The sequence below is a fragment of the Dermochelys coriacea genome, chromosome 9 (assembly GCF_009764565.3).
Source record: "Dermochelys coriacea isolate rDerCor1 chromosome 9, rDerCor1.pri.v4, whole genome shotgun sequence".
Taxonomy (NCBI): Eukaryota; Metazoa; Chordata; order Testudines; family Dermochelyidae; genus Dermochelys; species Dermochelys coriacea.
The window spans coordinates 99310766-99333094 of NC_050076.1; the positions used below are offsets into that span (position 1 = coordinate 99310766).

General features: G+C 41.0%; 1 protein-coding gene and 1 long non-coding RNA gene across 3 annotated transcripts in view; one reads left to right on the top strand and one right to left on the bottom strand.

Moving 5' to 3' along the window:
- Positions 1-1235: 1235 nt before the first annotated feature.
- On the top strand, positions 1236-22210 carry LOC122455798. Its single transcript, XR_006274272.1, has 3 exons — positions 1236-1450; positions 18542-18633; positions 21372-22210. It is a non-coding gene; the product is annotated as an uncharacterized LOC122455798 (long non-coding RNA).
- LOC119861767 (transmembrane 9 superfamily member 2-like) overlaps positions 7642-22329 on the bottom strand; it is a 33263-nt gene continuing 18575 nt past the window's right edge. Inside the window, exons 3-4 of one of the 2 annotated variants that reach the window (XM_043492418.1) lie at positions 20373-20431; positions 7643-9347 (exon numbers count right to left, since the gene is read on the bottom strand). In XM_043492418.1, coding sequence (XP_043348353.1) covers positions 9306-9347; positions 20373-20431 — 101 coding nt within the window. In that variant the 3' untranslated portion in view covers positions 7643-9305. Of the gene's footprint in view, positions 9348-20372; positions 20432-22329 lie in introns of both variants that reach the window. The other variant, XR_006274271.1, reaches the window with a different exon arrangement.

Consider the following 22329-nt stretch of genomic DNA (forward strand, 5'->3'; position numbering starts at 1 on the left):
CTCCATTTTTCCAATACCAAGTCAGTGAGGCTTAGTGGTACAACAGAAACCCTCCAACAATTTTTTTAAAACTTTCTTAGCTTCACACAGTGTATTCCTCTGTGCATAGTGGAAGATTCTGACTCGAGTATTTGAACCTCTGACTTAACGCTCAGCATTTCATCTCCTTAACAAGTGCCAGTGCTTTACAAAACTGTTCTACATTCTCGCTCTTATAAAATAGTTTCAAATCAAATATGTTTTTGTTCCTTAGTTCTGACAACATGGCCCCCTTATTCTAGTGAGAGCTGAGCACAGTGAAGATTTGGAATTGTGAACCCTTTGGAAACTACAGAGGAGATTATATACTTTAGAATGTCCTGTAAAATCAAGGTCATCAGAAGAGTGGTCCAAACCCCATAAAACAGATCTCCTAAAGGGACTTCTCCCTATTCCCCCAGAATAAGCTCCACTTTCGCACCAAACCTGTTACCTTTGGTGCCTTTAGAGCAGTGATTCTCAAACTTTGGTACTGGAGACCCCTTTCACATACCAAGCTTCTGAGTGTGACCCCCCCCTTATAAATTAAAAACACTTTTAAATATATTTAACACCATTATAAAGTCGGGAGCCAAAGCAGGGTTTGGGATGGAGGCTGACAGCTCATGACCCTGCATATAATAACCTCACAACCCCCTGTTTGAGAACCGCTGCTTTAGAGGAATCCAGCCACCTGTACCTTCCACCTTGCTCAGTGGAAGGAGTGGGGGGTTTTGGCCCACACTTACAGAGTGATGGCTACCTGGCAAAAGATGCTGCCTTCTTCAGGGTATCTTCGAAAGGAGATAAAACATGTCCTTCTACCCCAATCCCTGTAGTATTAACATGTTTCCCCTGCCTCTCAAATACCCTTTCAAGATTTGGGAGAGGCCCCCAGACCTAGTGTCAGCCTCTTCCAAAGGAGGAGGATAAAGGTGGTGACTTACAGTGCAGCCCTCCTCCTCCAGAGAGCTGAGTAAGGGAGTTGGCTGTTCTTTTTAAATGCTACCACTGGTAATTTTCCTACATAGCATTTGAATAGCACAGTATTAACAAGGCTTTCCTGCAGATACAGTACCTCTGTAAAGGACTAATGATGCAAAAGTGGCCATGATATTCCACGTCAAGGAAAGTTTTTGTCAGATTTCAAATGTTGTTTTCATCATCAGCCTCTAATAAATTGTCATTTCTTTACAGAAACACATGGGATGGCAAGACTAATTTGTAATTAAGTTCTAGCGAAGTGGCATGAAGGATACTATATAGGCTCTTAATTATTTTTTGTTGTTTAAATCATCTGTAGATTGGAGCAAGGGGGAAGGAACAAGAGAAAGCTCAGCGTGATGTTATCTTCTGTACATGCCACAGCAATTCCAAGAACAAAATGGCAGCCATCTCTGCTCACAGGCAAGAGTTCTTTAGAAATTTAAAGGTACAGTACACAAAACAAAGTCACTACAGTTTCATAGATCTGCAAGACACAAGAACAACTATCATTACAAGATATATAGCTCTTTGCTTTCCCCCGCCCAACCCCCCAACGTTGCATAGTATTCACATGCATTTTTGCTGATTATTATATGTGTTTATTCTTTACCCCTTATCCCCCAACCATAAGCTGTAAGATCTACAGATCAGACATAAGGGAGAATGTCTTTTATTAATTAATGAGATCTTAGTTGATTAAATCCAGCTACTGTTTCTACATTTACTGATAAGGTAGAAGGAATGCACACATCTCACACACACAGGGCCACATCTTGGCAACACGCCCAAGTGTCTGTGCAACCAGCACATGCCTAGCTACGTGGTCATTGCACTACAAATCCTGCCAGCTCAGAGCAGGCTGACACATGAAGCCAGCCAGATGTGAGCAGGACAATTGTTACTTTAGTTTGTCTCAGGAGCAATTTGTGTGCAGTTTTGTTGGCATCTTAGATTGTTTGGCATGTCTTCATATGCCCCTAGTGGGGTCCTGGGTGTCTCAGGTACTGCATGCTGGATGATAACATAAGAGGACTGTGTGCTCGTAAATCTAACCTGGCTCTTTATAAAAAGAACTATTTACTGCTCCAACTGCAGCTAGGCTAGTATTCAAGTCATGTGCTGACAGACCAGCTTTCTAGGGTGCCTCCTCCAAACCTTTCCTTCCTCCTGCAATCTGTGCGCCTCCTTCCACATTCCATGCAGGTTGCTGCACTGGGAAGCAAGGCCCTCTTTTCCTTTCAACTATGCCCTTTCTAATGGATTTTCATCCCCCACAGCATAATGCTTGCATCTCTTACGGTGCTGTGTTAGGAAACCATCTTTACCCTTCATTGCACTTGCTGGGGCTCACAATCCACAGGCTCAATTCATCACTGCCCTGCACCTTGCAGTCTTTTGCACCAGGGCTAAGTGAGCCTGAAACACTGCCATTCTGAAGTGGTGGCATTTTACAGCCATGTTACATTGGTGTATGCGGCTGCACAAGGTACAGGGCAATGGTGAATCAGACCCCACTGTTTGTATTCTGTATCCTCATTTCCCTCTCCTTGCACCTGTGGAGCCACAGGCAGAGCCCAGATCTTAGTTCTAGCTCTCAAGCTGGACATGCGACTTCTCCCCCTGCTCCCACAAGTTTTCTACCCTGCCTTTTTTTCCTCTTTTGTAATTAAGAAAGTAAACAGGCTGCAGCACAGCCAATACTAATCAGCTATATTTTGTTTCCTAGAGATCACATTAGCAGTAACAGATTCTTTCACAATCTGAGTTTAAGGTCTAGAACAGTCTGGTAGCAAAATTAATTCTTTGATATTTCATAGAACGCATGTTTGCTTGATATTAGCAGTACTGATATATTATACATTTTTAAATAGACAAAGTTTATAGGCATTTTCAGGAAAGTCTGATAAATGTATTAAAATGGCCATGTCCATTTTAATAAGACCAAATTTAACATTCCATGACATGGTTACTCTCTCATCCACTCTCATTCATAGTGCCTTGGATTCAGAATATCTATTTTAGCATATCTAATACACATATAAAAACAAAAATCTATGGGTCTGAAGTCAACTCAAAAGATACCCCACTAACTTTTGGGAGTTCATCCTGAGTGAGGACTGCAAACAGTCCACAAAAAAACATTGTTGTAAAAACAGCTCATTTCATATGTGATACAGCATGGCCAGATGGTAGGAGGAGAATGTTAGAAGGGAGCCTTATTCCCTGTAGAGGGAAGAAAGTTTGCTATAGATTAATTAAAGCACCTGAAGCCAGTCACCTGATAAAACCCTCTGCTCCAATCAGTCAAGGGAAGGAGTTGAAGTAGAGTGGATTGGTGTTAGAGTAGAGAGTAGTTGGTGGGAAGCAGAGGAGAGTTTGGAGAAATGCTGTGGTGGACTAAGAAGACCAAGATCCTAAGTAAAAGGACACCTGGTTTGTGCAGAGTGAGGGTAGGAAGCCCCACAAACTGAAGGGCAGGAGAGGGAAGTAGCCCACTGGAAGGAACTGCGAGTTCAAGTGGCTTACCGCTATCCCTGGGCTGGGACCTGGAGTAGAGGGTAGGCCTGGGTCCCTTCCTCTCCTCTCCACTCCCCTCCTCTAGGACAATAGTGGGGCAGTTAATACCCCAGTTCAGGGGTGAGAAATAGTACCCTGCATCCTCCCCAAGAAGAGAAAGCGTGAGACCCATCAAAGTAGTGCTGGCAATTTGCTACACACAGGATGTCTATAAAGCCTCATTTTGTTCTCTCATGCTTCTGCTGACTATGTACACTTGTGCTCTGTTAACAAAACACTAAGGTTTTACCAAATGGAAATACACAAGGGAGAAATTTGGTTTCCTGTTTCTAAGAGGGCAGTCTGGCAACCAGGGAAGATTAGATAACAATTAGGTCCAAGTAGCTGTAGTTACTTAGTATTTGTAGGTCTGTTATGTTACAGCTGTATGAAGTGGGAGGACACAAGTAACAAACAATTAAATAATTAGAAAACATGGTGAAGGGTTTTCTATTCTTACTTTAGCAATTAGATGCTTTCTGATGAGAAGTCTATGCTAGCAGTTTCTCATTTAGCCCACCACAGCACAACTCATTAAGGGAAAGAACAGAGGGAACTTCAGAGTCATTCAGAGCACAAAGTAGAGGAAAATTAAAGGCCAGCTCTACAAGCCCCAGAGCAAGATTCTGAAGTGGGTTCTAATTAGATAACTACCAGCTTGCTATTTTCTAACCTGGACATTTCTAATCAGAGAGTAAAGAGAATTATATACAATATGCAGAAATGATCGTTTTAAGTTCTTAATGATGTGGAGTGTTGGAAGTTATCCTGCCTGCTAATATGTTAATGCATATGCTGTGCTATAAAGAGCAGTTATACCAATAAAATAAAAACCAGCAGGATTTTATTAAAGGGGAAAAGGCAAAATGCCACATTTATTGTGATTACAGAAAGAATCGTAGTAAGCAATTAGTTATAACTATAACATGCCATTCAATTTCATATTTATTCACACACACTCTCTCCCTCCCTCTCTCTCTCTCTCTCTCTCTCTCACACACACACACACAGAGACAGACAGAGGTTCTGCAAGGTTGTTATCATAGTTACCAGCCTTAGAGTTGCTCGTGCCAAGCCACTGGCCAGGTGGCCTGGATACGAGGAGGGAGCAGGGCCTTGTCAGATGCTCATCTGATGCTCCTGGAAGTTGGTTTGCAGAATCAGACCCCAAAGTTCTCAGTTTCTAGAGTCCATTTTTATATGAATTTATCCCTATCCCAGTCTATGGGAATTGCTTCATTATGCTGTTGCTGAGTCAATCAGCAGATGGCACATTCTTGATGGCTCTGTGCTGCCAGATGTTATCTTGTTCTTCAATTTTCCCATCCTTGAGGCTATTGGGTGGATTCCAGTCTGCCCTCCAGGGGGGGAGAGAGGGTCATCTGGTTGTCTCCACTCTGCGCATTGGCCAATCAATACTGAACTCCTAGGCTGGCACCTCCCTGATCATTCATTTACTATCCACACCAAGCATACGTCCTCTATCTCTATTTTAATCACAATTGTTAACAAAGCAAGATAAATAAAACAAAAGGGCTAGGAGTGTGCTGTTTCTGTTGTTACAAAGTATTGCTTTGAGAACAGACTCTGTTTTAGGATGTACTAACACAATTAGCAGCTTGCAAGTCTCACACAGAGAGGGAGAGAAACCGTAAAAACAAGAGACCAAAAACCAAGAGACCTCTTAATTAGTAATATCCTGGAATTTAAAGTATGGGGAATCAAACTCATTTGTGATTTTAATACAGAACTTCTTTAAAATGATCCAACAGTTGTCTCACTTGCACTGCAGGTTGTGCAACACTGTAGAACTATTCTATTCTCTCTCCCTTTGTAAAAATCCACTTTATTGTCGGAACTGGAATCATAGTATGTACTAGTACTGACATTCAGGTTGGATGCATTCAGGTCCCTACCTTCTTAAATTCAGGTGATCAGATAAATAATCTTATATACTTTAAGGCCAGATGAGACTATCATGATCACCTAGTCTGACCTCCTGCACATTGCAGACTACAGAACCTCAGCCACCCACTTCTGAAATAAACCCATAATCTCTGGCTGAGTTACTGAAGTCCTCAAATTATGATTTAAAGTCTTCAAATTACAGAGAATCCACCAGTAATCTGATCATACTCCCCAAGCCAGGCTACAAACATTATGGCATCACTATCACTATGGCTATACACTGCCATCTTCCTGTTGCTAAAGATCTGCAGTGCCCATGTTCACAATACTGCAGTGGCTCTCAAACTTTTGTACTGGTGACCCCTTTCACATAGCAAGCCTCTGAGCATGACCTCCCTTATAAATTAAAAACACTTTTTAATATATTTAACACCATTATAAACGCTGGAGGCAAAGCGGGGCTTGGGATGGAGGTTGACAGCTCGCAACCTCAACGTAATAACCTTGCAACCCTCTGAGAGGTCCCCACCCCCAGTTTGAGAACCGCTGCAATACAGTGACAGTGCAGACTATAGTATGGGTTACTAATGAGGAGATTCAATGTTCTTAGAAGACAAACTACAGTTGTGAGACAAGAGGGAGACCGAGGAATCCAGCAGATGGCAGTAGACTCTACGGCAATGGCTACTGTGTCTATGATGTAAATGGACTCTTACTGCCAACTTTTAATGATTTCAGTTTCAGGTTTTTAAAAGATTTTACAAAGATCTTAAATTTATGAACAATACCTCAACAGTGTCTTTTGGCTCTGATCAGTGGTGTACAGGAAATACATGATGTCATATTCACTTGCACTATAGTGTGCAATCCTAGGAAACCTCCACTCACACACCTAGGCACAGCTGACAGTTTGACCACTGTTTGTGGAAGTCATGGGTTTTGATTTGAAATCCAGAGATGTTGAAGATCTTTTTCTCTCCTGCCCTACTAAGACCTCTTTTTTTTTTTAAGAGAGAGAAACAAACTGCACACAGCATTTCCATGTTCAAGAAGGCTGTTTCCATTGTAGCGAACGACGATGCTTGGAAAAGCGCACAGCAAGTCATTTCTCTTGCACTAGATACATGGTTAATAATTGCAGGACAGGAAGAGAGTTAGAAGTAATTAACCTCCTGCTGCTGGCCATCAGTTTTGCTGAAGATTGATATTAACTATGATGTCCATCCATCTATCCTAGTTATTTATATACCCCCCAGGACTTTAGGATCTGAGCACCTCCCAGTTGTCAATGTATTTATCCTCATACACCCCTGGGGGAAGGGAAGTGCTATTAGTCCCATTTTATAGAGGGGAAACTGAGGCACAGACTTGCTGAAGGGCACAGAGGAAGCCTGTGGCAGAGCAGGAATTTGAACCCAGTTTTCCCTAAACCTCAAAGAAACCCTTGGTGACTGACTCAAATAGCTTCCTGGTTCATGTGGAGTGCACCCCTATGAGCAGGTTGGGCACAGGATACACAGAATACTTTGTCTGCCTTCTCTTGTATAAACTAAACACATTGAGCTTCTTAAGTCTCTTCCTGTAAAGCAGGTTTTCCATACCTTGAATCATTCTTGTAGCCCTCTTCTGAACCCCTTCCAATTTTTCAACATCTTTTCAAATGTGGACATCAGAACTGGACAGTATCCAGTCTCACAGATGTCATATGCAGAATGCCACCTCTCTGAGCCTACTGGATATTCACCTCCTTGTGCATCCAAGAATGGCGGTAGTCATCTTGGCTAGCATCGCACTGGGAGCTTATATTCAATTGACCCTCCTAAGTCTTGGTCAGTGTCACTGTATTCCATAGTGTGTCGTCCCGTCCTGTCCCCATCTTGTAAGTGATATATAATGCAGTTGGGCTCTAGCCTTGGCTCTTATGGTACAGTTGGTTGTTACATTTCTAAGCTGGGTCTCAGTAGGGACCAGGCCAAGTTAATGGAAACACTACTGTTGTTACTGAGAAGAAATTTTCTTATTTGAGATAAAAACACAGTAAGGATCAGAATCAAAGCTCAAAGTCAATGGGAGTCTCTCTCTCTTCATTGCAGTGGGTTTAGGATCAGGCCCTAGTAGGATGGGTTAAAGGAATGACTCCCCAGGGATTAAAGACACAGGAGCTTAGGCAACTCCAAAATATTCCATGAAATCGGAGAAGTGTCTCTGCACTAGTCCTCTCTGTAAGAGGCTGAACCAACATCGAACCCCTTCAACCCCATTGCAGAGTACATCTGAACCTCCCTTACCTGTTTCTGGTATACACTAGACCCTATTTGCCTGAGCATAACAGGGGTCACAGAATTTATCCAGATAAATGGGGTACAGACAAAATACGTCAGGCATCATAACCCAGTTTCGAACAGGAGTTTCACATAAGAGGGGTTTGGATAAACTAGGCTCTGCTTTTCTAACTTGCTTCCTGGTACACAGCAAAAGTTGCCACAACTGCCTGACAAAGTGGGGAAAGGCAGATTTGGCCTGATTGTCAATGGAGCTTTGGCTGGCTGCAGAATGCAGAAGAGAGGCTTCACCAGCCCCTAAGGAGAGCACAGTGTGTGCAACACCATTCCCAGGAGTCAATAGCCAGCCTAAAAAGTGAAGATTTGGAAGCTATGGGACCTCCCATCTCTGTCTCCAGAGCTTCCGTACAGTGCAGCATCCCCTGGCTTCCTGATTTCCATCCCTTGGTTTAATAGTGAAGTCAGTCCTTTCTCATATGAAACACCTGCCAGCTTCAAAGGGTATTTTGCCTATGTAATAACCGTTATGCTTATAAGAAGCAAAGAGAATCTTTTTAAAGGGGATAAGGCAATATGCCACGTTTATTAAGAGTATGATTTAAGCATTAAAATCAGCATATGCTTCCATTCTCACACACACACACACACACACACACACACATACACCCCCCAAAAGGTTCTGCAGCTGGATTTTATAATTACCAGTCCTTAGTGTTCCTCAGTCAGTTCCAGTGGCTAGCTGAAACTGCACACAAGGGAAGGGAGCTGGGTCTCTGTTGAACGTGTTCGAAGCTCCGATATTGATGCAGAATGAACCCAAAGTCCCATGGCAATATGCCCTTCTTTTATAGTAATAAGTTCCCATACAAGTCTTTGGCACACCAGAGCTGTTAGTCAAGGTTGCTCCCAATCAAGTTGTTACTGGGAGTATCCGCAGTTGTTTCTTATCTTGTTCCTCTGGCTCCACTCTTTATCTTGTCCTTGGGGCGTATGCCTTTGCTTTAGGGTCGTCAATCTGCCACCTGAGGGATTCCTCTTGATTTCTCCACTCCCCTCCTGACCATCTGGCCCATCAGCACTGGTCTCTGTTAGCATGCCATACATTCTTCACTCACACACAAAACAGTAAATAATTTCAAAAGCAAGAATTGCAGCCATAACACTTCTGTCCTTCTAAAAACACTCAGTAACATATAAAGCAAAAAATAAAACCAAAACAATTTCTTCTTACTAATTCAAGGCTAACAAAATAAGCAAATGGAGTACAATTTACTAAAGACAATTTCTCCCTATTAGGCGTTTGGCCTATATAAGTATGGGATTGGGTCCCCGTGGTACAGGGGGCAGGATATCTCTGATCACAGAGACACTAGTATGCCATATGAACAAAGAAAAGAAAAAAGCATAGTAAGTGGAGTTAAATTTCTAGAGAAAAAGAGCTCAGATGACAATGCTGCAAATCCCAGCTTTAAAAAGATGTGTATTAACAACATCATTTGGTCTTTCACACACAGCAGCACTGAAAATGTTTTAAACAGCTCCCTCTTCATGGCCTCAACAGCTTCCTCTGGCAACGAGTTCCAGTTTGATCATACACTGTGTGGGAAAAAAAGATTTCCTTTAATTTCACTGAACATTCCTTTGTTCTTCAAGTGTGGCCAGCATGAACGTAACAACCAAGCTAGTCTCTGCAATTATTTCCTGTTCACTTCCAGATACAATCGGAGGTGTTTGTAATCTCCTTTAAAGCTCTAGCGTGGGATCTGGTTAGAACGGAGAATGCCTCTCATCCTATAATCCAAAGCAGCAGTTAGGCTCCACGTGTTATTGCTCCCTACATTTGAACACCTCATAACTAACAGTACAGCCCAGAAATAAGGGAATCATCCCTTTGGCAGCCCATTTGACAAAGTAAATAAATGAAATGTATGCTTAAGAGTGGTGACATACTGGACAAGAAACTGGACAAGTCAGCCAGAGTTGTGCTTTGTTTTTCTTTAAAAAAAAAAAAAAAGTGTTGATATCCTTAACAAAATTCTACATTACACTAAATGCATATTCCTTTGTAAGATGATAAACAAGTTGTAAAGGTGCACAATACTATGTACAATCAGTTTTAAGTTAAAAAAAAGTTTCAAATTTTTACATAGTATTTACTGGACGGTCCTATGCTTTGATGGTACAATTGCTAAGAGTAAAAAGAAAAGTAACAAGAATAACAAGAAATCTCAGCTGGAAATTATATAATGCACTATTTTAAAAAATGGTTTCATTGCATCATTCAATAGTTTCTCCGGATACAATATTTTTAAAAAGTCATTAGAATGGATAAACATTTTCAGGAACAGTATGACTGGTGTAAACATTTTCCCAAGCTGCTATTTCCATCCATATAGCCTGTATTTTGTGCCATATAGGTTGCGGTTCAGCATTTACGTTTTAAAATAACTGCAGTAGGTTTCTCAATACATGGTAAAAATATAGCACAGCAAGGGAGATAAGATCCAAAGACACTTTGAAATTCTTCAGTCCACTTTCACAACACAGTAAATCTTACTAACAAACCAGAAGCAGGCATAAAATCCAGTTGTCCTTAAAACAAGAAGAGTGTTAAAATAGTTAGTTTATCTTCCATACATGCTCTTGGAGCAAGTCTAATAAGAGGCAAATCCCAGCAGGGCAAAATATCCCATTATCCTCCAGTTACCTATCCAGAAATAAAAGTGCACTTTTTAACTTTTAACAATGGACATTTACCCTGGGCTACTAAATTATCAATTTCAAAGCTAAAAGATTTTTTAGGACTTGCTTGTATGATGTGCCCCTAAAAAACTGAACACAGTTATAAAATTACATAAATCTGTCATTAGCAGCCACATGGATACTCTAAATCATCTAGTAGTTAACTTTCTCAACTATGCTACACTTACAATGTATACATATGCAAAGGCCTTGTCCAGCTCAAATTATATACTGTCTTTAGGTCATACACTGCTGCAAGGCCATGTGGTCTACTGTCGTGGTTTTCAAACCATGGGTCGTGACTGGAAGGGAACTGGGTCGCGGAATGGAAGGGACTGGGTCGTGGCAGCTCTGGTCAGCACCGCCAACCGGGCCGTTAAAAGTGCCGTAGGCGGTGCTGCCCAGCTAAGGCAGGCTAGTCCCTACCTGTTCCGACACTGCACTACGTCCCGGAAGTGGCTAGCAGCAAGTCTGACTCCTAGGAAAGGGAGCCACGGGGCTCCGCGCACTGCCCCCACCCCCAGCACCTATGGACGAGAGCTGCGTGGAGCTCCTTGCGTGCCTCCGTCTAGGAGCTGGACCTGCTGCTGGCTGCTTCCAGGGCATAGAGCAGTCCGTGATGCCTGGACAGGCAGGAAGCCTTCCTCTGCACCCCAGCTGTGCTGCTGATTGGGAGCTGCATGAGGTAAGCCCGCACCCCAACCCTGTGCCCCAATCCCCTGCCCCAGCCCTGAGCCCCCCCAAACCCAGAGCCCTTTCCTGCATTCCAAACCCCTCATCCCTGGCCCCACCCCAGAGCCTGCACCCTCAGCCCAGAGCCGTGACCCCCTGCTGCACCCCAACCCCAGCCCAGCGACCCCTCCCATGCCCTGAACCCCTCTTTCCTGGCCCCACCCTGCAGCCCTCATCCCTGTACCTCTACCCTTTGCCCCAGCTCTGATGATCATAGTGGTCCCTTCTGCTGTATAAGCAAGGGTTGAGTAGCCTGAAGAAGTTACTGAAGACTTAAGGCAGAGTTAACCATTGCATGGCAAGAAGGTGGACAACAACATAGGGAAGAGGAAGAGACTGGCCCAGGGCCAGACTATTTTCTGTTTTTACTGTAAAGAGCAAAGTTGTGGCTGCCTCACCCACTATCACTGTGATGGGGTGACTGGAAAGAAGTAGGGAAGACTATGCTTCCTTTTCAGTTACTGGGGTCACATGCAATGTGTCCCAAATATCCTCCCTGTTAACTCAATTGAGACTCGGGGTAAAAACAATGTTTCTCTCAAATTCCTGCACCAATTTCAAAGGCAAACTTTATAAAATAAATAAGTTGCCCTTCTAACAACCTTGCATTCAAGGAGATTCAATATTAAACCTCAAAACCCCTCCAGAAAATAGCTATTGCAATAGATACTTTGCACATTGGTTAACTGAGGCACAGATATTAACTAATTGCCACAATTAATACCCTGCTAACGGGTAATCAGTGCTGGCTGACCAAGTTTTTAAAAAGACAGCGACATGCTGTATTTTACTACAACAGTCCTATAAAGATTCACTCCACCCTTAGGAGACATACCATCAGAGGCTTTTATGAACATAATTATGGAAAATAGATCATGTTCAATATCAGCTCTATAATCTTATTTATTCACCATCACAAGGCAAATCAATGAAAGGGAATCTCAGGTTCTTTGTTAGACTATTTTACCTTTTACATATTTATTGAATTAGCTTTTCTGTCTTTCTACCCACTTGCTGACCAGACTTTTGAAAGTGATAAATGAGGAGCCTTTCTTCAGATGCTTCCTATTATATATCTGCTAGTTCTTGTGATACTTCATTTTGCCACGTATATTTCTAGTAAAGGGCTTTTTGACAGCCTACTATTAGGTGCTGTAGATTACCCTTTTCCTCCAAATTTACAGTTATCATAATCCGAAACAGTGGGTTTGATAGGAACTCATACACCAACCACAAAAGGAATTTAATTCCTTTTTGGGCTTGACATCACTAAGGCTATGTCTACACTATGCACTTCTTAGCAACACAGCTGTGCTGCTAAAAGGCACACAGTGTAGCCACTCTTTGTGAGCAGGAGAGAGCCCTCCCGCAGACAAAAAATAAATCCACCCCCAATGAGACATGGTAGCTTCACACCGGGGCTTTTTGGTGGTAAAAGTTTTGTCATTTGGGGGAGTGTGTATTTTTTTCACATCCCTGAACAATAAAAGTTTTACTGACAAAAGTGCAGTGTAGACAAAGTCTACGTCTATTTATAGTTGATTCTCTCTCTCCTTCCCATTGTGTCCAATATGCCCGTATTTGCATTGTTACAACCTCTCCTCCCCTAGCTCGTAGCTTCTTTCAGTGTTCCTCTGAATCCCACCTTCTTATGTTTGTAAGATAGAAAGCTCAAAGCAGGCTGTGTCTCTTAAAAACCTCCTCCTTAGACCTTGTCCTTAGACCACAAAGTTTAGTTGGCAAAAGTTGCCTTTTACTGACAAAACAGGCGAGGTGTACACACACAACGCTACTTTTGGCAGCAAAACTCTGCTGTTTTGCTGACAAAATAAAAACATCTCAACGAGAGGCATAAAGCTTTTTGTGGCAAAGTTAAAGTGACAAAGCGTCAGTGTAGCCATTGCTGTTTGTCGACATAACTGGCTTCCACCGGTATCCCACAATGCCTGGCATGACTGTTCTGCTCACGGTTTTGCTCACTAGTCTGCTGCCCTGCAGGCATGTGCTCGTCCCCTTTTAAAGCTCTGAGAAGTGTCTGACAGCTGAGCCTGCTGGTCTGTTTGGGAAACAAAGAGCAAATCATTAAGGTGGAATGCTCCTGTACCAGGAACACAGCGCCAGGCAGACTGCTGCTGCGGGGGAGTGGGGAGCAGGAGGGGACAACTGCTGTGCTTTCACATTCCTCAGCAGGGAGAGCTCCTGGCCGCCGAGGAGGCTGTGGGAGAACTCAGAGGGAATCACAGAGTCACAGGCAGGCTGGCAGAGCGGGCTGCTTCGGGACAGACTGCCCTGCGGAGCAGAGCCAGGGGGGTGTCTCCCTCCCCCTGCCACAGGATAGGTCGGTCAGCCTGCTGTCTTCCCCACCCCAGACACCACCACTCTCCTCTCCCCCCCCCACATACTTTAGTTGAAAAAGTGGCTGACAATCTACTAGGATGCCCCTGGAAGGATGGAATTGAGAAACCTGCATCATGTGATGCTGTACCTGCCCAATGAGACATTGCAAATCCTTCCCAAAGCACCCTGCGGCCAGTTGCACAGTGGGATAGTTACCCACAGTGCACTGCTCTCTGTGTTGATTCAAGAGCTGCTGGTGTGGATGCACTCCACCGACACAAGGAGCATAGTGTGGACATGCAACAGTGGTTTTAATTTAAAGCGGCATAACTTTTGCTGGCAAAAATTTGTCGTGTAGACTAGGCCTTATTGAAGTGCTATTTTTCCTGTACGTTTCACATATTGGGTATCTACAGCTTTCCTGTAATAGAAATTCAATATTTTAAAGAGAAAGCGCTCAAATTTTAGCACAAGGTTAAGATTTTTCCACTGCAGTTCTATGAACATGCAATTGCAAGTATGTACAAGCTTTCTACAGAAATAGACTCTCTATAAACATACCCGCGCACCGACCCTTGTTCCTCTGGACCTTCCCTGCGCACCACTTTCCCCTCAAAGGATGACTTCATTCAAAATATGAAATTACCAAAGCCAGTGGAATTACCAAATTCCCAGTGAACAAGGACTATTTAATCTATAATCAGTTTTTTCTCGTGTACATTGATAGAATCACTTCCCAACTTCCCTCCCCAAAATCTGCTCAACAAATCAAAGAGAAAATATTCTCTTTCTTGGAGATTTTGCCAATTTAGATAGTAGAAGACAACCAGATTTACTATGATATTAGCCACTAAATCTGAGATTTCAGAGTAGCAGCCGTGTTAGTCTGTATTCGCAAAAAGAAAAGGAGTACTTGTGGCACCTTAGAGACTAACAAATTTATTAGAGCATAAGCTTTCGTGAGCTACAGCTCACTTCATCGGATGCATCGGATGAAGTGAGCTGTAGCTCACGAAAGCTTATGCTCTAATAAATTTGTTAGTCTCTAAGGTGCCACAAGTACTCCTTTTCTTTTTGTAAATCTGAGATGCGTACTAGTAAATGCATAAAATGGAGGCAAGTGCCAGATACCACCTGTCAGATGTGACTCTTAGACATAAAACTGCTAGAGACACCTCATTTGGATTTTGTCCAGTAGCCTATATAATTACTTTCATCGTCAATATACAGAATCTCCCCTACCAATATTATAATGGCACATCTGTAGTTAGAGTTCAGTCACCGTTTCCATTATAAACCCCAACATGCATTGTAATTCCTCCATCCAAACAAAAATTTCTTAAGGATTTAGAATGTGAATGGTTGTACTGAAAAGACTTCACAGGTGATGTAACTCTGGATTCCATTATTTGACTAATAAATAGTCCCTGGTTGATAGCTATCAAGTCTGCTGCAAACCTCAAAGATGAGAGTAGTCTGAAAGGAGCTACCATGGTCTCCCTTTAAGCATCCTTGCTTGCAGATTTATGATGAGTGAATCATAGCGAATCAGTCAAAAAATTCAGTGAAGCAATCTTTTAAATATTCCCAAGGGTTTTTTAAACCTGTAACTTAAACATTTATCTGACAGACTAACAGCTCCCGTGGCTGAGTTCAGCACATTGCTTGTTTTCAATAGTTTGATATTACACAGTTAATTTAAGATTACACAAAGACAACATTATCTGACAGTTGGATTAAATTATTGTTCACGAGTAAACCCTATGTTTGCAGAGCTCCTATAACTCACTTAAAATCCTCTCATAAAAGCTGCCTACTTCTTCCAGGTTCCAACAACAAGATCACCTCTGGGGAAGGGAGTATTTCTTCCCCAACCTGGTTCACAGCTTTATCGCTATCTGAAAGGCTGTCACTTGACTTTTCTATTCTGCTTGTAAAGTCATTTATTTTCTATTGCCTTTGCAAACTTTTTAAATAAACTAACATATTTCACTTCAACCCTGTATTTTGAAAGCCACTGCACTAAGTTGCTGTGTATGAATGTCTGACTGAGCAAGGTGGGCCCAATTCTTCCCTGTCCGACACCTGGTGTAGGAATTTACAGAAGTGATAAATGGGTATAAAATGTTAGAATTGCTTACATGGGACACCATCCTAATCCATGATATTGGCACTGACCAACCAGTTAAGAGTAAAATACAAACCAAGTAAAACCTGGGTGAGGTGAATACAAGTAAAGGAAACAGTTATTTTAAAGGCTATTTTAAAGGCTGCAGCTATAGCTATATCATTTACTTCAGTGTGATGGACAAGAAGGCTGGGATTTTCAGAGGCTTCCAAAGGAGTTAGGTGCCTGACTGCCATTGTTCGAAATGTTATCAGTTAGCGTGGCACACTGGTGAGACACTGATGCCAGTCAGACAAGTCAAGGCTGGCATTTTCAGATTCTCTTTTCTCTAAGCACCTCTCTCATTAAAGCCAGTCCTGAAATACAAGCACACAGCTGATACAGTTTCTCTCAACTGAAATCTTGCCTAGATTGCCAACCTTTGTTGCTTTACTTAAAATAGCATTCCAATAAACATCTGAATCAGCTTGTTAAACAGGACACCCTTTCCTGCAGAGGGGACACTATTAGATTTCTAATTAGCTTACTAAAAGTGATACCAGGCATGTGTACTTATAACAGGATGCCCAATTCAAAAACATGTCTATGTTTACCAAAAAAACAACAAGGTTATTTGTTCATAAGTGGTCTAACTTGTTACCATTCAAAGCTACTTCAGTTTCTTTCACAAAGCATGGTCAAAAGCAAATCAGAATTTTCTGAAAGAATCTGTACAGTCTACTGATTCAAGTTACATATTCATATGACTGGCTATTTAGTTATCAGAGTGCAAGAAGGCTTTCAATCTCAAGTGAAATATCAGATGGAACACAGAACAGGAAAACCCACAAATTCTTCTCATTGTGGATTTTATTCTCTGTGGATGTTAATCAGTTTATTCCAATAAACATCACTGATTCAGAGAGGAAATATAATTTACGGTACTCTCTGAAAAATTTTCTGTTATCACTCTACTATTATTCCACAATAGGAATAGGGATACAACTTTGATATACACTTCTCTTTGCCCCATAATATTGTGAAAAATCCAAATCCCTAAATACACTCCCCTAACATCCCTGTAAGGCCTTGATTTGTTCTAGAATCAAGCATTACCACTATAGCTTTTTATATTTTTTATTTTAGTTTAAGTGATCCCAAGCTGCCTGCAAACTTATGAAGATATGAATATGGATTTGGGTGGACATGCATTTAAGAAATTACTTTTTTTTGGTAGAACTATCTTCAAAGGGATGTCCTTCACAATTACTTTAAGATTCTAACTTTCCGTGATAAGCTCTTAGAGCTCATCCATAGAAATGAAAGCATCAGCTCATTGCAAACCATTATGTGTCTTCTATCTGATTCTACAGAAGTGTAAATGTAAGCTTGTTTTTTATGATAGTTATTTAAAATTCATGAAACTGATAGTCAAGATGTTACTGAATGTCTCAAGTAACATCCCTATCCCAAGAGGCAAAATATGACCAATATACCAGAAAGAGCTGACAATTCAGCTCGCTTGATTTTTTGTCCTCTGCTTCTGAATACTTTAGGCAGAAATACATAATAGCACTTAGCAACAGTTTTCTTTTGGTGTATTTGGAAAGAATACCATGAGCTAACATTTAACTGGGTAACATCAAGTTATTAGTAAACAATTTCTTTAATTTCACTTCAATATTAAAAACAGAATTACTGCACCAAATAATGCCAAACACTTCAAAGCAGACTGTCCTATTCCACCTCAGTTTTTCCAGCTTTATTGTTTAATGAAGAAAAAACATTCAGAGCACAAACAGAATGTAAGAAAGCAAATAGAAGAGCACTCTGCACTTGGCTGATACTTTTTATATACCTTAAAAGCTCTTTGTATCATACTGGTTTCACTCACTGCACAGTGGTGGGTGCTTCAGAATCTCAGATTCTAAACACAGTCTACCCAGAAGATCAAAACTCAGTTTTGAACATGGCATTAACTCACAAGTGAAAGTGATGTTCAAAAATAGAGGTCACTGTAAAGCAACATGCTTTGACAAAATGCAACCATTTTTTGTCCCCAAGCATAAAATCCATGTAATCATAACTATCACCAGTTAAAACAGTGTCTGTTTTGATGTACACAATAATTGTTAGATTTGGCCAACTTGAGTATATATTGGTGACAGTCATTGTTTTAAATATTCACAAGTATTTGTTCAGCTTCAGCTTCAGCATTCAGCTCCTACTTGGCTATTCACTGTGATTTCTTTTGTGGAGACCAAAATATCACACCACGTTGCCATATATGAGCTGTTAATGATGACTTTTATATTGGATTTCAGCTACTGTGATTTAAAAATATAGTAAAACAAGATACCTATTGCTGACATAACTGGAATAGGTCAAGGTCCCACTCCTGCAAATAGTTATGCACGTGAGCAGATGTATTCACATGAGTAGTTAATTAACACATGTCAGTAACTTTAGTCACATTCAGAAGTGTTGGCAGGATTGGGCCCTTCTTACAGTTTAATTTAAAAATTGGATGCTACTAAGGAAAAGTAATGATAAACCAAACAAAACTCCTATAACCTTGGTTGGATTGTCTTGGTATAGTAGTTTACTATCCACCCAAAGCACAGATTGTTAAAATAATTAGAGAGGATAAACTAACATTCTGTTTTGAATGTTATCAACGACTCAACTCTAAATTGCTAATTCATGAGAAATTATCATGTACAGAATTTAGAAAACAGTCACTTCCTAAAATAATATGACTCCACAGTGATTTCTTCATGAAATGGTTACAGAAAGCAGTGCCACTATTAATGTGGTTTATAAAAGTTAACGAATGAAAACAACAGAATTACACATTATTGTACTTTTTCAGGTATCCCCATCAACGACTCCAGGATCAACCCATCTGAAGCTCTTAGTACCATTTCAGCAGCTGCCGTGGCAACTTAAATCATCATTTTATAGGTGAAAAGAATATTTTTAATTCTATCAATTTACGTCTTCTAAATTGAAATTGGCAGAGTAGCAACTATCCTATACACACATTAACATATTGCTTTAGTTTAAAAATAATTAAAACATTTTTAACTATAGATTTCTTTTTTGTAAATTACAGAGGACATCTGGAGCTTCTCTGTTTTGCCAGGATTTAAGCAGCCATTTAACAGGCAACATGCCACATTCCATGTTTGCTTTCTAATAATTTAAAATTGGAAGAATTAAATCCTTCTCAATTGCAATTTTAAGAGACTACAAACTGCAGATACAATCCACAGTCTTTCCCCTACCCCCAATGAAAAGGGAAGAAGAGACAGACTTCAGCAGGGTGTAAATAATGAGAAAGACGAAACATAGCAAATACATGGCAGCTAACATCATTAAACATAACGTACACAGAGTATTTGGCTCACTTTGCTCAGAAATGCATGCACTAATGCTCCCTGCTAATTCTAGCAGGCACAGTGCAGATTTGTTACCTCAGGTGGTTATTCAACCAGTTTCAGATATAAAAAAGATCAGAAAAAAAACCCCACCAACTTTTACAATGTCCAGGAAAATACAGAAGAAAAACTGCCTAGAGACAGTTGTGTGCAATTTGGCCATATATACCTAGTCCTACCTCAGTGCAAAAGACTGGACTAAATGACCTATCAAGCTCCCTTCCACTCCTACATTTCTAGGATTCTAGATCTATGTTAAGCGAATATAAATATTTGCAGTGGTTTTCAATAAGCAGGTAGAAGTCTTTTAGAGGTAGCAATGAGTTATCTGTCAGTGTCTTGTAGCTCATCAATAACAGGATATTACAAATTAACATCTGTAGTCACAGTTTAAAATAACCCTCTATATACACAAGGCATTTTCCCAATAATTCTACCTCTCTTGTGCTTGACAATTTAAAATGAAATGGCACATGTAAGATAGGACTGTGTGAACTCCACATCTTGAAGCACCAAGATAATGAAAGAGTATTAGAAAGATGTGAGCCTAAGAATGAACAAGATGTAATTTTCTGCAAACAAAACAAGTTCAAAAAAAGATCTTTTCCTCTTATGAAACTTTCTGGGCCAAATTTTCAGGTCAGGCCCCAAAATTACTCTTGGAGCCACTTGCTTATGAATCACAGGTTTCAGAGTAGCAGCCGTGTTAGTCTGTATTCGCAAAAAGAAAAGGAGTACTTGTGGCACCTTAGAGACTAACAAATTTATTAGAGCATAAGCTTTCGTGAGCTACAGCTCACTTCATCGGAATGCATCCGATGAAGTGAGCTGTAGCTCACGAAAGCTTATGCTCTAATAAATTTGCTAGTCTCTAAGGTGCCACAAGTACTCCTTTTCTTTTTGCTTATGAATGGTTTCAGAGTAGCAGCCGTGTTAGTCTGTATTCGCAGAAAGAAAAGGAGTACTTGTGGCACCTTAGAGACTAACAAATTTATTTGAGCATAAGCTTTCGTGAGCTACAGCTTACTTCATCGGAGCTCATGAAAGCTTATGCTCAAATAAATTTGTTAGTCTCTAAGGTGCCACAAGTACTCCTTTTCTTTTTGCTTATGCATGTTAGGGTAATTCTGTAGTAGATGCCCAATTTGCATGAGTAATTTCAGAAGCCACATTTCAAAGTATGGCTCTCTGTTTGGAAGTCTATGGCATGTGAAGTTTTATCCCCCTGAATGTTCCTCTTGTTAAAATGGTGGCAACTCCTACCTGGCATCTCATTCTCCATTCATCACCATTTGCCTTTTCACCACTTTTCTTCAGGTTTCCTAAGAATAAAATTACAGAGGTCTTAATCATAAATCCAAGGATGGTAGCAGATCCAAATTAAGCAAGCAAAAGTTCCTTCTCTCCAACAGCATTGAAGTCACCCTAGTAAGTAGTCAGGCTCCACATCCACTTCTCTCCACAATTAGTATATGGCAAGCAACAAATAACAATGAGCTCAGATGAACTAATCTCAGCAAACATAGTGACACTAGAGAAGGTGGAGCAGGGCAGCAGCAGAGAAGAGACTGGTGGTGTAAGCAACCCTGAGCAGCTGAAATATTTATTTTTAAATTTTTTACTTATGAACTGAATGTAAATGAGGATCTGCCAAGAAGAGATGGGAGAATCTAAGAAAGGACTTTTATTAGCCTATCTCTTGCTCCCAAGAATCTTCCCAGATTTGTGGCTTTTAAAAAAAATAATTGTGTGTGTCTCGAAATGGTGACGCATGACAAATGAGATGTCAAGTCTTCTCTTCTCTGTAGATGTATATATGCATGCTGTGTTATTATAAGACCCCATCACTGCAGTACCTGAGCACCTCATAATCTTTAATGTGTTTATCCTCACACACACTTGTGAGGTAGAAAAGCATTCTCTCCATATTTCAGAGAGGGAACGAAGGCACAGAGACTTCGGGCTTGTCTACACTAATGGCTAAACTCAGCACTGCTGCAATCGATTTAGTGGGTCTGGTGAAAACCCACTAAGTCAGTGGGAGAATGTCTCCTGTCGACACAGCGCGGTGTAGAAACTTCTGTAAGTCATTATGTCGACTTCAGTTTTGAAACTTACCTAACTGAGGTCAATTTACAGCTTTAATGTAGATCGGCCCATAGTAAATTGTCCAAGGAAGTCTGTGGCATAGGTGGGAATAGAACCCACGTCTCTGAAGTCCTAGACTTGCACCCTAACCACTGAGCCATCCTGCCTTTCTAGGTTCTGAAAGTTACAGCCACAAGAGGCCAGATTTAGACCCTTCTCATGAACAAATGAGGAAGCCTGAAGTGAATAGCCACCTAGAAGTCTCCATAGCATGCACTCATTGAACATCAGTGCAGAAGGAGGTTTCTTGGATTAGCCAAGTGCTTGCTGACTCACTGCAGTACTAAAGACCTTTCTGCTGAACCTGGACCTCATAAACCCTAGCCTCTTCTGTGGGGCTGGGGAAAAGGGCTGATAGTGTGATCAATAAAATTCACACATTCTTCATTTTTCATACTCTACCAGAAAGCTAATGTCTGGTTCTGGAAAAAATCCTGTTCTTCACATTATGCTCCAAGTTTAATTACATCAGAAGATATGAACAAAGTACATTCTAGTAGACCACAGTCCTGCCTGCATCTCAACAGTACAACACTGGAAGTGTCCTCACACTGTCTGTTTAACAATGTGCTGCAGTACCCCCACTTGCTTCATATCAATAGGCTCAGAACTCCCAAGACGTGTAACTCCTCCCCAAACCTTTTTTTTTTTTTGGTCAATGGAGGGCAAGTTTTGTTCAACAGATTCCTAACCCCTCTTTTCTTCTTTGCATCTGCAAGTTACGCAACATCACATCTGCTTTACCATCTGGCATTTCAAGTATCTGACTGCTCTAGGTATTCAGTTTCTATCACATACTCAATACCAGTTCACTACCATGTGAATATTTGGACATCTTGCATTCATTATCAAGTTAAATTGTTGGATCATATTAAAGAAGTTCTGTATTAAAATCACATGAGTTTGATTCCCTATAGTTTAAATTCCAGGGTATTACTAATTAAGAGGTCTCTTGGTTTTGGTACTGTTTCTCTCACCCATGTGTGAAACTTGCAAGCTGCTAATTGTGTTAGTACATTCTAAGACAGAGTCTGTTCTCAGAGCAGTTCTTTGTAACAACAACTACTCACAG